We start from the raw sequence: 16,282 nt of genomic DNA, 5'->3' as shown, positions 1-16,282 counted from the left end.
GCAGAAACGACGCTGGACATTGACACACAAGCCCTGGACGAGACTAGGAATCAGGGCCGGGGCCAGGAGTCAGACAAGGAAAGCGGGACCAGGATAAGGAACTTGGTCCTCGGTGCCTGGACTAGGACTCCGAGCCAGAGACTGGACAGGGCCCGAGTGGTACCAACGTCACCCTGTGACCCACCGTCTCCCGAAGGAGTGAGGCTGCTTTCCACCCTGATGTCCTTTACCAGGTCATCCAGGAAGGATTTCGGCTGCCGTCTGTCATTCCCCGACACAGCATTCCACTTCCTCTTCCCCTTCCGTCCGAGGGTGACTCGCAGGGACTTCACCAGCCTCGGCATGCTAGGCCAGCGAAGCGAGGCTAGTTTAGGCGGATGCTTTGCTCCCTCAGAGCTGTGAATAAACTCTCTGATCTCCTCCACAGGTATCAATGGGGAGATCACAGGAGGGGTGAGGATGTCCATTGTCTCGCTATCACTAGAATCTCCCTCCGACCCATCACTGCAGACAGATCCCCCATCTTCCTCCTCGTGTGTTCTGGAAGGTGGCTGCCCCTGTAACCCACACTGCGTAGCGGGTACCTCCCTCATACCTTCCCGCTCCACCGTCACATCAGTCTTATCCACAGTTACGACGATGGACGGAAAATCCCCAGGGACTCCTGCAGGCCATTAGTTCATGGGGTCGGCATGCAGGTTATATCACCCACCCCAGGAAACAGGTATGAAGGGGACCGCAGCAGCTCTGGTCCAAGGGATTCACCGGCATACTGATGCTGACAGGGAGAGAGCTTGGTCTCCTCTCCGCTCATACTGTTTAATACACTTGCCTCCAGGGAGGCGCTTACTGCTAAGTCCTGGGTGGAGGGCACCAGGTCTGTTTTAGGTGTGCAACCAGGCCTAGCACTAGCTTCCTGCACAACCACACCACCTACCACAGGACTTGTGGCTACATCTGGGGATTCAGGGTTAGACACAAGCTCCACCGAGATTCCGACCCCTTCCTGGGACTTCCCCGCATCTGCATTCCCTGCCCTCCTGGGGGAACATTCCCTTCTCCTCTTCAAGCCGGTGCAGCACACAGGTGCGGGATTTGCTGATGGAGCGGTACTCTTCGCTTCCATCCCTCCGTCCAACTGTGCACTTCCCCGAGCCTCCCGCTCCGCTTCAGGGCAAAAGGGCGTGAGCTCTGTGGTCTCGGGGGCCGACTTCTTCATGTGTTTGGATTTCTTCCTCAGTTTCCTTCCCCGCACAGGCTCCACCCCGTCCCTCGCCTGAACCTCCCCGCACGTAGCCTCAGGATTACCCGACTGAACCATAAGGGCATGAGAAGGGACTGAAACAGACATAGGAATAGGGGCAGTGGTAGAGACAGGGTCAGGGGCAGGAGCAGAGACTGGAACAGACGTAGGAATAGGGACAGGGGTAGACAGAGGGTCAGGGGCAGGAGCAGGGGCCGGCACAGATGTAGGAGCAGGAATGGGATCAGGGGCAGAGGTAGCTGGGGCACTAGTTCCCGAAGTGGGCTCGCTGGGTTTTCGGGTGCTAGGACAGTCCCTCCGAAAATGCCCCACCCCGCACGCATGGCACCGTGTGCGCTCAGAGCTCCAATACACCTGATAATCTACCCCCTCGTGCCGGACAGTAAACCGGCCCTCAACTTCGTCCTCCCTCTCCAGATACATGAATACCTGTCGCCGGAAAGAGATTACGGGATGGAGAGTGCGTCTCTTAATATTGTGCCTGATGGCAGTTATTTCTGACCTTACATGCCACAAGCGTGATCGTGCGGGAAGTAGGTCTTCGTTAGGGATGAAAGGCTTTAAGCTACCTCCACACCGTCCCATATACACTCCCCGTGTCAGACACAGAGCGAATCTACTTCAGTACCGTCCCAACACACACTCCTGGAGTCAGATACAGAGCGAACATCCCTCCACACTGTCACATCACACATTCCAGTAGGTCTGTCACAGAGAGAACCTCCCTCCAATCCTTCCATGGAGACTCCTGGGGACCGACACAGTGTGAATCTCCCTCCACAGTGTCCCATCACACACTCCCGCGGTCAGACACAGAGTGAAGCTCCCTTCACACTGTCCCGTCACACATTCCCGGGGTCAGACACAGAGTGAAGCTCCCTTCACACTGTCCCATAAACATTCCCTCTATTTGACGGATGTGGTGGCAGTAAGGAGCCATAAAATCAATAACTTCTTTATTTATTTCATCAGTGTTCGTGGGGAGGGACCATAAACAGGCAGTGACTCCACAAAGTGCTTTTGGAAGTAGGTACAGAGAAGATGTCAGGGGTAATTTCTTTACTCAGAGTGGTGAGTGCGTGAAATGGGCTCTGGCAACAGTGGAGGCGGATACGATAGAGTCTTTTAAGAGACTCTTGTACACGTACATGGAGATCAGAAAATTGGAGGGGAATGGGTAACCCTGGGTAAATTCTTAGGTAAGGACATGTTCGGCTCAGCTCAAATGTAAATTAAACATTGTGAGCGCTGCTGACGGGCAGGAATAAATACACTGTTCCCGAATCACTCACAGTCACACACAATTAACTGATCGGCGACAACGAGTGACAGGCTGCAGAAACAGTCCCGTTTCTCACCCATTGATTATAAAATCACAGTGCCGTGTCTGAGATCGCTGCAGATCGAGGGTCAATGCCGAGGTGTCTGCTAATTTAACATCATTACATCGGCCAGACTGCCGAATGCATCGGCCTCAGCCCAATCCTTAAAAAGAAGCATCCTCTCCTGGGATAATCCCATCCGGGGAACTCGGCCCCACCCGCGGGGTCTTCCTGTCTGTGTAATTCCTGAGGTCGCACTTGTCGGAGCTCTTTACCCGGACTTCAGCCGGAAGCAGAAACGCGGGACGTGAAGCGATATTGTGTCACTGTGGAGCCATCTCTGACGTCACAGAGGGCTTGGCTAGAGCCAGCGTCCGTTGGAACGGTTGGAAATTAAACGGGAGGGCGCCTATTAATGGGAGGGCGGAAATTCGGTCAAAATATCCCTATCCCGCGGGCTGTGATGTTGACACATGCAGATATTCACAGATCCACTCTCAGTCCGGGTCGAAGTTCCTTCAGAGACTCCACTTCCTTCTTCCATGTCTCACTGAACTGATTCCCACTCAGGCTGAAACAGATGGAGGATTAAAGTTTCAGTAAATGGATTATACAATAGTGTCATTACAGGGGACTGAGGTTATGCTTCAAGAACACCCACAAAAATATCACCAGAAAACCCGCGGATCCGCTGATATTAACATTAACACAAACACTCACCAGATCCTCTCCAGACTCGGGAGAGTCAGTATAATGCGGCGGAGAGCGGGGACAGATCGGTCTGTCAGCGAGTTTGATGCCAAGCTCAGCTGCGTCAGTGATGGAATTGTACTGAGAGCGGAGGCGAAATCCTCGGCACCAGAATCCGTGAGACCGACACTGTGAAGCCTGCAGATGAGAGAGAGAGGACGGTGAAGGACAGAGAGAGAGAGGAGACAGTATAAATCCACAGTGTTTATCAGTAACACAATTACTAATCACATTAATGTTCAGTGTCAGACACCCAGTGACTCTAAACACAATCTCCCACAGTCTGGTACTTACCACAGTTCCTGTATTTTACACTTCGCGTCCCTCAGAGCCGCAGACACCAGTTTCACTCCTGAATCTGCCAGTTCATTACCACTCAGGTTCAGCTCTGTCAGGGATGTGTTTCTACTGAGAGCGGAGGCGAGATCTTCGGCACCAGAATCTGTGAGACCGACATAGTCCAGCCTGGAGATAAGAGAGAGTGAGGGTGAAGGACACAGAGAGAGGAGATGGTACAAATCCCCAGTGTTTATTATTAAACCAATTACTGATCACATTAAAGTTCAGTGTCAGACACCCAGTGACAGTAAACACAATCTCCCACAGTCTGGTACTTACCCCAGTTTCTGTATTTTACACTCCGGGTTCCTCAACGCAGCAGACACCAGTTTAACTCCTGAATCTTCCAGTTTATTATCCCCAAGTCTAAACGTAAACAGATAAATTGATGAACAAAGTGATTCAAACCGTGGGTCTCAGGGAATTTCTCTCACTCGGGTATTTCAGGAAACATTAAACCCTTCAGTAAATCACTGATCGGAGATCCCATCACTGTCAATGACTCTCACTGACCAGCTCCGGGATATTCACCGAACCTCAGTGATTTAGTCCGTCGTTGTTACACTGTCAAGTCCCCAAATTCTGTCTCTGTCCATGATGGTTAGAAAAGTGTTCGTGCCTTGAGAGGGTCGACGGGGCCAGAGCAGAAAGGGAGAAACTTCCACAGTAAGGAAGAGATGTGTTTTGGAAAATATCCATGGGAAATTGCGGAAAAGATCCTCAAAGGTGGGAGGGGATGGAAAGTGATTCCACATGAGGAAGGAGTAAAAGGTGAAGAGATCCAATCAGGAGGAAGGTAGATGTGGTAGAGAGATCCATGAGGGAAACATGAATCGACAAGACAATGAGGCAGAAATAGATCGCGCGGACGGGAGGGTGAGGCCCACAGTCCGGAGAAAAGAGATGCGCCCATGAGGTCTGGGTATCTGGTTGTGAGCACAGTCATACAGGTGGACTGATGGAGATAGTCACACACGGGGAAGGGCAGAGAGGACAATCTAACAATGCTATTTATTTCCTTCTCACTGGGACGGTCTGCTGACGGTCTCTTGTCCCTCACCGGGAAGGGGGTGTGAATCTCTGACCCACCTGCTGCAGTCAGTGTCGGTCTGGGTGTCAGTAACAGTGAGAAGGAACATTGTCAATGGACGTGTCACAGGCAGCAGGAAACACGGCCATTCCTGTGATTTACTACCATTAAACCAATGGCCTTTGTTCACTGATCTGATGAATGTCTCCAACATCCCTTCACAAGGAACCACAGGAATATCGACCAATCACAATTATTCACAGTCTGAGTTACTTGAGTTTTACACAAATTCCTTTACACTGAAACAAAAACAACAGAACAGAGTGAGAGTTAAAAACAAATTACCTCAAATCCTGGCACCTGTGCAGCCCGGGTCCCAGACGTTGGATTCCTTCACACTGAATTAGGCAGTACTCCAATTTGAGCTGTTTTACTGTTTCACAGAGTCCGATGGCATGAGACAGGACCGCGCAGTCAATCGGGGTCAGTGTCATTCCGCGGAATGAAAGTGATTCCACAGATCCCAGTGCAGCCTGAGCCAGTCCACGATTCTGAGACTCAAACAGGTAGTGCAATGTGTTCAGGAGGCTCCTTTTACCAGCTTCATTCTCTGTGTTACCACTCTGGCGTTTAATCTCTTCCTTCACCCAGTCAATCACCCGGCAGGTTGTTTCATGAGGAAATGGACCCAGAAACTCCTCCAGACCCCGAGCAGTCATTGGGGAGGAGAGACCAGCAACAAAACGGAGAAACACCTCAAATCGCCCATCTGCTGTGTTGTGGACTTCAGTAAGGAATTTCAGAATATCCCCGGGATTTGGATCAAGGAATTGTGCGACTGCAGCTACAAACTCTTGGATGGTGAGGTGTGGGAATGTGTACACCACGCTCCGGGCAGAATCCTCTCTCTCCAAAAGCTCCATCAGGAACCCGGACAGGAACTGGGAAGGCTGCAGATTGTAGTTGATCAAATCTCCATCTGTAAACACAATCTTCTTCTCGGACACTCCTCTGAAGGCCAACTGACCAACCCTGAATAACACATCACGGGGGTTCTCAATCTCACGCCCGTGGTTTTTCAGGATGTTGTAAATATAGTAGGAGTACAGTTGGGTGATTGTCTTGGGAACTCGCTGCGGGTCCCTGACTCTTTGTGTGAAGAAGGGGCCCAGTGCCAGACCGAGGATCCAGCAGTAGGAGGGGTTGTAGCTCATGGTGTACAGGATCTCATTCTCCTGCACGTGTTTGATAACTGCTGCCGCCACCGTCTGATCTTCAAAATGTCTGATGAAATATTCCTTCCGTTCCTCACCAACAAATCCCAGGATTTCAGCAAAGACACTGATCTCCGCCATTTCCAGTAAATGTAACGCAGTGGGACGGGTGGTCACCAGCACTGAACACCCTGGGAGCAGCTTGCCCTGGATTAAACTATACACAATGTCCGACACTTCACACCAGCACTCGGGATCTGAGCACTGGTGCTTGGGTTCTGTATCTCTCCGACTGTCAGCAAAGTCGATTCTGTGTTTGAATTCATCTATACCATCAAATATGAACAGCAATCCCTTTGGGTTCTTCCAGACCTCTCTCAGTAACTTCACAAAGTAAGGATATTGATCCAGAATCAGTTCCCTCAGGTTTATTCTACAGTTAATGGAGTTTAAATCCCGGAATTTGAAACTGAAGACAAACTGGAATTGTTGGTATATTTTCCCCGAGGCCCAGTCATAAACAATCTTTTGTACCAGTGTTGTTTTCCCGATCCCCGGTACTCCAGCCACTGCTGCCGAACGTCCCGAAGTTGATCGCGCAAATAATCTTTTAATTTTTCCCCAAAATCTATTTGAGTAACTGCTCTGAAATAGATTATCAATGCGGATTTTTTCCAGCTCTCCGCGGAGATGTTTCTGTCTCCACTCCTCCTGGTCTCTGCCTCTTGCCAGAAGCTCATGTTCTACCAGTCTCCTTTCTCGAACAGTAGAAATGACCGTGAGCTCAGCGTATCGATCAACCAGCTGGAAAACCTTCACCTTCTCCCTCATCAGGATCGTGTTCACTCTCAGTTTTTCAGTTTGTGCCCGCAGAGTCTCCATGTGTTTCTGTCGAACATCTGAGGACGGAAAGAAATAGGTTGTCACTGACTGATCTGATGAACAACAAACACTCACGTATTCCAGCCCACAATGAAGAAACTTGTTGAAGACATTGTTTGGGCGAAATTAGGAGATCAGAAACAGAGTGTCTGAAATTGAACGTTGGGCCAGAAACATTTCTGATCTGATTCAGATATGTAGTTAAAAGCTCCGCTCTGCCTATTGTTCGTAGTTTGCAGACTCCCCGGTGTTCCAGCGAGCACCAAGTGCTCACGTGATTCTGGAGCGGAGAGTGTTGTGTGGAGCGGGTGGTCTCACTGCTTTCACTGCTCAGCTTTGGTTGAATTCTGCAAAAGTGCAGACGATTACACGGAGGGGGTTTGCAATGGGCAATTTACGTCATTTTACTTCTCTCATAACTGACCTGATCTTCTTGATAGTCCTTTCAGTTTAAGCTGTCAGTACTGAGCCACAGAGTTTCCTTTGCCAGGCTGAGCCAGCCATGGTATAACTCACGCTGCACTACTCTATTGTCTCTTATTCTCTGAGGGTCTGGGACATGAATGCAGGCAATAAGCACCCAGCACTCACTACAGTCTCCTTTGCTCCGAGGAGCTGGTAGATGAGCTCAGAAATACACCACCACCACATGTCTGCGGTCTCCTCTGCTGCTGGAAACTTGTATTTGTATTCAGGCAATCCTCTGTTGTTGCCCGCAAGAGCAGGAAACTGAAGAGGCTCGCAGTAGCAATAGTGGACTCTATAGTCTGGAGGACAGATAGGCGTTTCTGTGGACAGAAAAAGGAAACATTGGTGGTTCTTTTCCTCCCCGGTCCGAAATGTTTCTGGACACGTCCATAATATGCTGAAATCGGAGGTTGCGCAGCCAGAAGTCGTGGCACATATTGAACTGATGACATAAGAAGTAAAAAGGTTCGGGGTCTGGAAAACAGAACATAGGGAGATAGGAAGGAAGCGGAGAAGTTGGAACTCAAACATAGTAATCACAGTATTTCTGTCTGCTCCACACGACAGTCAACATTGGAATAGAATGAGGCAGAAGAATTGCAGCGCGGGTCAGGGATTCTCGTTTTTGGATAACTGGGACAACCTCTAGGATAGGCGTGCCCCGTACAAAATTGACGGGTTGCATGAATCGGAGCGGTACCAACATTCCTGCGGGAAGATTTACTGGAGCTGCTGGGAGTGTTTTAATATGGCAGGGGGAAGGGAACCAGGATGATAGATCTGAGGATGAGCTAACAGGCTTAGAAGTAGATGATAGGTGTAACATGAATGTACGGAAGGAAGGAGAAGCTCATGATTAGGTTGAAATGCAAACATAACGAAGTATTGAATTGCACCACAGAGGCAAAATTCATAAGGGCACAGATGTAGAATTGAAGGTGTTGTATTTAAATGCGGCACAAGGTGGCCGAACTCTTGGTGCAGTTATATATTGGTCAGTCTGATGTTGTGGGCGTCAATGAGTCGTGGCTGAATGAAGGCCATTAATGGCACCACAATATTAAAGAACATGCTTTGTATCGAAAGGACAGGCAGGACGACTTAGGCGGCAGTGTGGTTCTGTTGGTTCGTGATGGAGTTTCGTCTTTAGAAAGACGTGATATGGAGTCAGAGAAAGTATAATCTTTGTGAGTGGAGATACGAAATTACAAGGGTGAGAAATACATAATCAGAATCATATATAGTCCAGACAATAGCAGCCAAGAGGAGGTGTTGAGATTGAAAAGAGAGCTGGAAAAGGCATGTAATAGGAATGACACAATTGCAATGGGCGACTTCAGTATACCAAGGGAAATAGGAAAATCAACCATATTGACTTACAAGGGACGGAATTTATTGAATGCCTATGAGATAGCTTTGTAGCGCAGCTTGTGCTTGAGACTACTCAGGGAAAGGCTATCTTAGATTTGTTGTTGTGTAATAACGCAGATATTAACAGAGAGCTTAATGCACAGGAATCTTATGAGGCAGTGAACAAAAATGATGGAATTCAAACCGCAATTTGAGAGGGATAAGCATAGCTTACATGTATCAGTATCGCAATGGAATAAAGCGAATTGCAGAAACATGAGAGGGGAGCTTTACCAGGTGGATTATAGAGGATGCTAATGGGAATAACGGCAGAATATAGATTGCCGAAGGTCCTGGGAATGGTTCACATGGCGCAGCATAGATGTAGCCCACCGAGGAAGAAGTTTTCAAGCGGCAGAGCATAAAAGCCAAGGAAATGGCATACATGGTAGCAAAAGTGAGTGGAAAGTTGGATGAAACTAAACGTTTAAAAATCCAACATAAGGCAACTAATAAAAAGCTTTAAAAAGGGGTAAGATGAAATATAAGGGCAATCAAGCCAATAATATAAAGCAGGATAATAAGCACTTTTTCAGTAATATAAAGAGTAAAAGGAAGTTGAGAGTTGATACTGGACTACTGGAAAATGATGTTGTTGAGATAGTACAGTAATTGGGAATAAAGAAATTGCAGATAAACTTAAAGGGTGTTTGCATATGTTTTCACTGTGAAAGGCGCAAGCAGTGTGCAGTGGTGCTTAAGTGACAGGCAGTAGGAGTGAGACAGATTACTATTAAAAAAGAAAAATTGCTTGGCAATTTTCGTCTTAAGACGAAAAGGTCTTAAGATGGATAAGTCAACAGGGCAAGATGGACTATATCCTAGAGACCTGAGAGAGGTTGCCAGAGAGATAACAGATGCATTGGTCATGATCGTAAGTAACCACTTAAGTCTGACATGGTCCCGGAGGGACCGGAGTGGCGTGCAAATATCACTTCACTCTTTAAGAAGGGCGGGAGGCAAATGAGGGAAATTATAGGCCTGTTAGTCAAACCTGATGGTTGTGAAAATTTGGCTTCTCTTACTAACGTGGTGGTTTCGAGGTACCTGGAGACAAATGACAAAATAAGTCAAAGTTCGGCTGGTTTTGTGGACTGACTCCATAAGACTGCCAAAGCTGCTGCATATGTTGACTCTGTGTTTAAGATAGCATACAGTGCATTGGCCTTCATCAGTCGTGGGATTGAGTTTAGAAGCCGAAAGGAAATTTTGCAGATATGTAGGACCCTGGTCAGACTTAATTTGGAATACTCAGTTCTGGTTGCCTTACTACAAGAACGATGTTGAAACCATAGAAAGCGTGCAGAGGAGGTCTACAAGGATGCCGCCTGGATTGGGGAGCATGGCTTATGAGAAAAGATTATGTGAACTCCGCTTTTTCTTCTTGGAATAACAGAGGATGAGAGGTGACATGATAGTGTATAAAGTGATGACAGGCATTAATCATGTGGATAGTCAGAGGATTTTTGACAGGGCTCAAATGGTTAGCATGAGAGGGCACTGTTTTAAAGTTCTTGGAAGTAGGTACAGAGGAGTTCTAAGGACTAAATTTGTTACACAGAGAATGGTGAGTGCGTGGAATGGGCTGCCGGCGACGGTGCTGGAGGTGAATAAGATAGGGTCTTTTAAGAGAATCCTGGACAGGTACATGGAGTTCAGAAAAATAGCGGGCTATGGGTAACCCTGGGTTCTTTCTCAGGTAGGGACATGTTCAACATAGATATGTGGGCCGAAAGGATGTATTATGCTGTAGGTTTTCTATGTTTCCTATGTTTCAATATGGACACAGGCAATATACCCCCACCACATTTCTACTGTCTCCTCTGCTGCGAGGAGCTAGTGCATGAACTCAGGCAATTCCCTGATGTTGCTTCATACTGTAATTTGAGAGAGACTAAAAGTCGCATCTATCAGTATTGCAGAACGAATTACAGGGGCATGAGAGAGGAGCTTTTCCAGATGGATTAGAGAAGGATACTACCGGGGATTACGGCACAGTTGAGAGGGCTGGGAGTACTGAGAATAGTTCACAAGGCGCAGGATAGATATGGTCCACACTGGAAGAAGTTCTCAAATGGCAGGTGTAGGCAACCATGGCTGACAAAGGAAGTTACGGACTGCATAACATAAAACGAAAGGGCATATAAGGCAGCAAAAATGGGTGGGAAGTTGGATGAAAGGAAACCTTTTAAAAAACAACAAAAGTCAACGGATAAAGCTATAAGAATAGAAAAGATTAATTATGAGGCCAGACAAGCCAATTATATACTGAACGTTACCTAACGTGTTTTTCAGTTATGCAGAGTAAAAGGAAGTAAAATTGACGAGGGATCATTGAAAAATGATGTTGAAGTAGTAACGTGAGACAAGGAAATGGCAGATGAACCTAATGGGTACTCTGCATCTGTCTTCACTGTGGCACACGCTAGCAGTGCGCAGTGGTTCGTGAGTGACAGGCAGGAGGTGCGAGTGTCATTGCTATTGCAAAAGAAAAAGTGCTTGGCATACTGAACAGTCTTAAGGTGGATAAGTCACCTGGACCAGATGGACTATATCCCAGAGTCCTGAAAGAGGTTACTGAAGAGTTAACGGATGCATCGGTCAAGAGTTTTTCAAGAAACGCTTGATTCTGCCATGGTCTCAGAGGAATGGAGGATTGCAAATATGACTCCACTCTTTAAGAAGGGAGGAAGGACAAAGAAAGGGAATTATAGGCCAGATAGCAAAATCACATTGGTTGGGAATTGTTGAAGTGTATTATTAAGTTTGGGGATTCGAGGTTCTTGGAGACTAATGACAAAATAAGTCAAAGTCACTATGCTCTCTGTTGCGCGAAATTTTGCCTGACAAATCTGTTAAAGATCCTCGAGGTAGTATCAAGCAGGGCGGACAAAGGATAGGCAGTTGATACCAGTCAAATGGATTTTCAGAAGGTATTTGATATGGTGCCACATATGATACTTACTTACAAGTTAGAATCCTATGGTGTTACCGGAAAGATAATAGCAAGGCGAACGGAATTGCTGACAGACAGGAGGCAGCGAATGGGAATAAAATGGACCATTTCTGCTTGGCTGTTGATGACTAGTGGTTTTCCTCAGGGTCAGTATTGGGACCAATGCTTTTCACATTGATTGTCAGTAATTTAAAAAATGGCTTTGCGGATGATATGAAGATAGGTGTAGCTTTCGGTATTGTCGAGGAAGAAAGGCGATTGCAGAGGACACAGACAAATTGGAAGAGTAGGGAGAAATGTCAAATATAGTACTGGAAAATGTCTGGAAATACCTTGTGGTAAAAGGAACAATAGAGCGGACCATTACCTAAATCGGAAGAAGATCTAAACATCAGAGGTACAGAGGTACTTAGGAGTCCTCGTGCAAGACTACCAGAAGGTTAATTTCCTGGAGTAATGCTGAGTCTTTTTAGACACTCGTCAGACCGCATTTGAAGAATTGTCAACAGTTTTGGGTCCCATATTTCAGAAAGGAAGTGTTATCACTGGAGAGGGTCCAGTGCATGTTCACGAAGATGATTGCAGGAATGAAAGGGTTACATTATGAGGAACATTTTGGCAACTTTGGGCAAAAGTGGAATTTAATAGAACACGCGGGGACGTTCTTGAAACCTACCGCAAGTTGAAAGGACAAGAACGGGTGGATGAGGAGAGCATATTTTCAATGGTGAGAGTACACAGAATTAAGGGGCCCAGCCTGAAAAGTGAGGGAGAGACACTTTAGAACAGAGGTAAGGAGGGATTTTTTTTAGCGAGTAGGGTTCCTTAAAATGCTATGCTACAGACTGCAGTGGAGGCCAAGTCCGTACTTATATTTAAGGCGGAAAGTCGTCGTTTTCTGATCAGTCAGGGCATCAAAGGATATGTTAGAAGGCAAGTGCATGTGGTTGAGTGGGATGCAGGATCAGCCATGATGGAATGGCGGATCAGACTCACTGGGCTGAATGGCCTAATGCTCCCCTATGTCTTCTGTTTTTATGGAGGAATCACAACAAATATCGGCTCCACTTTGGATCAGACGCGTGAGATTTCCTTTGCTGGAGTTGGATATTCCAGTTGGAGAGGTCTGGCTCTAGTTTTGTCAAATCTCCTGATATTTAGCGACGGGAATGTCAGTTTATAAAACCTATAGATGCGTCTGGGTGCATCGCCCGAGACCCAAAATGTACCGTGTGTTGTGACAAATGTATTTTGGTTTCCTGTCGTCAGCCACAGCAACAAAAACCTGCCTCACAGTTTCTGCCAGTCTAGTAACTTGCCTCTAAACACAGGTATCCAGACTGCCGTAACGAAATGAGATTTTTGAGATTTCTGTTCCATCGCTTACCTTTCAGATGCGTGGGCAATTCATATATACCCCGCTCAGTGTCCATGTAGGCGAACTGGTCGTCACCTGTTCAAACAGATTAACCTGCATTAATCTGTGTAATACTCTAAATTCATCACCATTTACAGCTGTAACATACAGTGTTTTGTTCACCGTACCACGTTCCCGTATTTCATTCAATATTCTGCTCAGCTTCGGTAAATGGTGATGTAGTTTCACAAAGGATTCCCACATCACCCTCCGGGCCCCGGAGCCCTTCTCCATCACCAGATCCAGGAGGAGTTTGGAAGCGCCCGCTCGGATTCCCTTTTCCGCGAGCTCAGTCACCTTCTGTAATGAACAATGGGAAATATATTGAGGAGCAAAGGGATGGGTACAAATCTACCCTGAACTAACCCAGCACATTTTCAACGTCACAGATCGCTAAGAACTATTGAAGTGTTCATAGCGGGAGATAAAAATAAAAATAAAATTTCTTCTGACTAATGATGTCGGCCTGAAACATTGACAGTTCGTTTGCAGGGATCCTGCCCGACCTGCTGAGTTCCTCCCGCGTGCTGTGCGTGTTGAATTAATTTAAAAGAAGCGAGTGGGTTCATTCCGGTCATTCTGTGCCACAGATTGCGGGGTCATTATCCACTTGGCAACGTTTAAGCGGAGAAGACATAGTGTGAGTGAGCCAGAGATAGAATGGGGAGTTGAGACTTATTGTCAGAGAAGGTCCAGTGAGACTTCAGGCAGATTTTGGGTATGATTTTACCAGTTGTTTTCACGGTTAGAGCAGTGCGAATGCCAGGAAGGATAGGGGAATGCTCTTCCTACAGGGCGTGGCAAGGCAAGGAGACCTCCAGTGTCCTTGACAAGTGCAAGAAGCGCATACAACTGCAGTTTATTATAGACTGTGTTAAGGAACTGGAGCTGGAACTGAATGAACCAGGAATCACTCATCAGGCTGAGAAGTTAACTGACGGGCTATACAGGGAGTGGTATACCCAAGGCTTAGGACATAGGTAACTGGGTAACTGTCAGCAGGGGAAACATCAGAATATCTGCCTGCAGGGAACCCCTCTATAACAGATATATATCTCTCTGTTTCGGGGTATGACCTAGAAGAGAAAAACCATGTCGTTTATGCCTCTGGCACTGAGTTTGGTTTTGTGACTCAGAAGGGGTGGGAAGAGTGATCTTCACTATCAGCGGTTAGGAAAACAGGATGGAAATTCTGCTGACGACAGCAAGTTTGCTGGATGGTGTGTTGTCAAGGTCAGGGCTATCTCGCATCCAGTCTGCAACGTTACTAAGGACAGGATGAGTAGCCAGAAGACGTGATTCACATTGGTACCAATGACAAGAGCAGGAAGTATGATGAAGTCCTGCAAAGTGAGTTCATGGGGTTAGATGCTAATCCAAAAGGCAGGATCCCCATAATTGTGTTCTCAGGATTGCGACCCGTATCACGTGCTAGTGAGGTCGGAAATAGGACGATAGTGCATTTTAACGTGTGGCTGATGATATGACGCATGACCAAGGGCTTCAGATTTTGGGATAATTGGGATCTCTTCCAAGAAAGTTGGGACTTGGACAGGCATGATGGTTTTACACTCATATTGGAGGGCGCTGATACCCTTAAGTGAAGGATTGTTAGCGCTGCATAGGGAGGGGAGATGTGTTAAAGTTAAGATGCAGGGGGGATGAAGAACCAGAGTGGATAATGGAGCGGTTGTGTGGGAAAGTCAAGTAGCTAAAGGATAAGCATCGTGAATCTATTTTTTTCCGAAATCCGTATTATACCAATGCAAGCAGTATTGTCGGAAAGGCAGATGAGCTTCACTCATGGATCAGCACATTGAACTACAGCGTTGTAACCATTCATATGATTTGGTTGGAATATGTGCCGGACTGGTTGTTCAGCATTCCAGGGTTCTGTAGCGTTAGACACGGTTCGATAGAGGTGAAGGAGGGGTGGTATTAGGAAAAAATATCACTGCATTGCTCAGAGAGGACAGACTAGAGAGCTCATCTACTGAGTCTACGTGGGTGAAACTAAGCAATAAGAAATGGACGAACACGTTAATTGGATGACATTGTGGACCACGCAATAGTCAATGGGACTTAGAGGATCAAATTTGTAGGGAGATCACAGACCGTTACAAGAAACACGATGTTCTGATGGTAGGTAATTTTAATTGTCGAATTATCGACTGGGGTATCGATACTTGAAAGGGCCGGATGGGATAGTGTAGCTCAAGTATGTCCAGGGACGTTTCCGTAATCAATATATTGAAGTCATGGCTACAGACAGCAAATACTGGAATGCCATCAGAGTACACGACACGTCAGGTGATAGAGGGGTGTGCAGGTGATGAAAATGACATTAGTTTAAAGAACATTATGGACAATATCTTGTCCTCAGGTTAACAATCTAAATTGGAGAAAGTCCAATTTTAATGGTATCCGAAAGGATCTGACGAAAGATGATTGGGACAGGTTGTTTTCTGGTACCGAGGTGATTGGCAGGCTTGAGGCGTCCAAGGCTGAAATGTTGAAGTTTGAATCCACGAATACAGACCGAATATTCGTGACAGAATAAAAGGCGAGACAGGTCCTGGTTTCTGAGTGGCCCTGAGCGCATCGCAAATACAGCCTCGAAGGTCAGAGGAGTACAGGAAATGCAGAAGTTACTAAGGGAGGAAATCCGGACGGCTAAAGTATGGCATGAGTTTGCTCTAGCAGACCAGGAAAAGGAGAACCCCAAACTCTTCATCAAATATACTCAGAACAAAAGAATACCAGCGGACAAAATTGGATTTCTTGAAGTTCAGAATGGGCCTTTATCCATGAAGCTGAAAAAGGCGGAGGAGATTTTAAATCTTTTTTTGTTTTTTTGCATTTATATTTAGTCAGGAGGCACACAGTGTCTTCAGAGTGAGAGAAAACATCAGTGAGATAATGGGCAATGCACGGATTATAGAGGAGGAGATATTTACTGTCTTGAAGGAGATGAAGGTTGATAAATCCCTAGTGCTTTCCTTCGTACCTCGTTTGAGACTATTTCAGAGATTGCAAGTGCTCCAGCAGAGGAATTTAAAACGTCAGAAGTGGAAGCATTGGAGGGTAGGCAATGCTGTTCTGCTGCTTGAAACTCTGTAAAATTAAGGCACGGAATTACAGGTTGGTGAGTCAACACCAATGATGGTAAAGTTATTGGTAGGTACTCTAAGGACGGGATATGAGTATTTGGATGGAGATTACGGGTATTC

General features: G+C 46.7%; 1 protein-coding gene across 1 annotated transcript; it reads right to left on the bottom strand.

Annotated features, from left to right (window-relative positions):
• Positions 1–2,248: 2,248 nt before the first annotated feature.
• Positions 2,249–13,316, bottom strand: LOC132388648 (NACHT, LRR and PYD domains-containing protein 3-like). The gene is made up of 7 exons (XM_059961015.1): positions 13,181–13,316; positions 13,023–13,088; positions 5,051–6,818; positions 3,955–4,041; positions 3,631–3,801; positions 3,307–3,474; positions 2,249–3,157 (listed from the first exon to the last, which is right to left on the bottom strand). Exons 1-7 carry the CDS (start codon positions 13,284–13,286, stop codon positions 3,070–3,072), a joined length of 2,454 nt encoding a protein of 817 aa, XP_059816998.1. The 5' UTR covers positions 13,287–13,316; the 3' UTR covers positions 2,249–3,069.
• Positions 13,317–16,282: the final 2,966 nt, after the last annotated feature.

Source organism: Hypanus sabinus, unplaced genomic scaffold (assembly GCF_030144855.1).
Source record: "Hypanus sabinus isolate sHypSab1 unplaced genomic scaffold, sHypSab1.hap1 scaffold_371, whole genome shotgun sequence".
Classification (NCBI taxonomy): Eukaryota; Metazoa; Chordata; class Chondrichthyes; order Myliobatiformes; family Dasyatidae; genus Hypanus; species Hypanus sabinus.
This window is presented reverse-complemented; position numbering and strand designations above follow the sequence as displayed.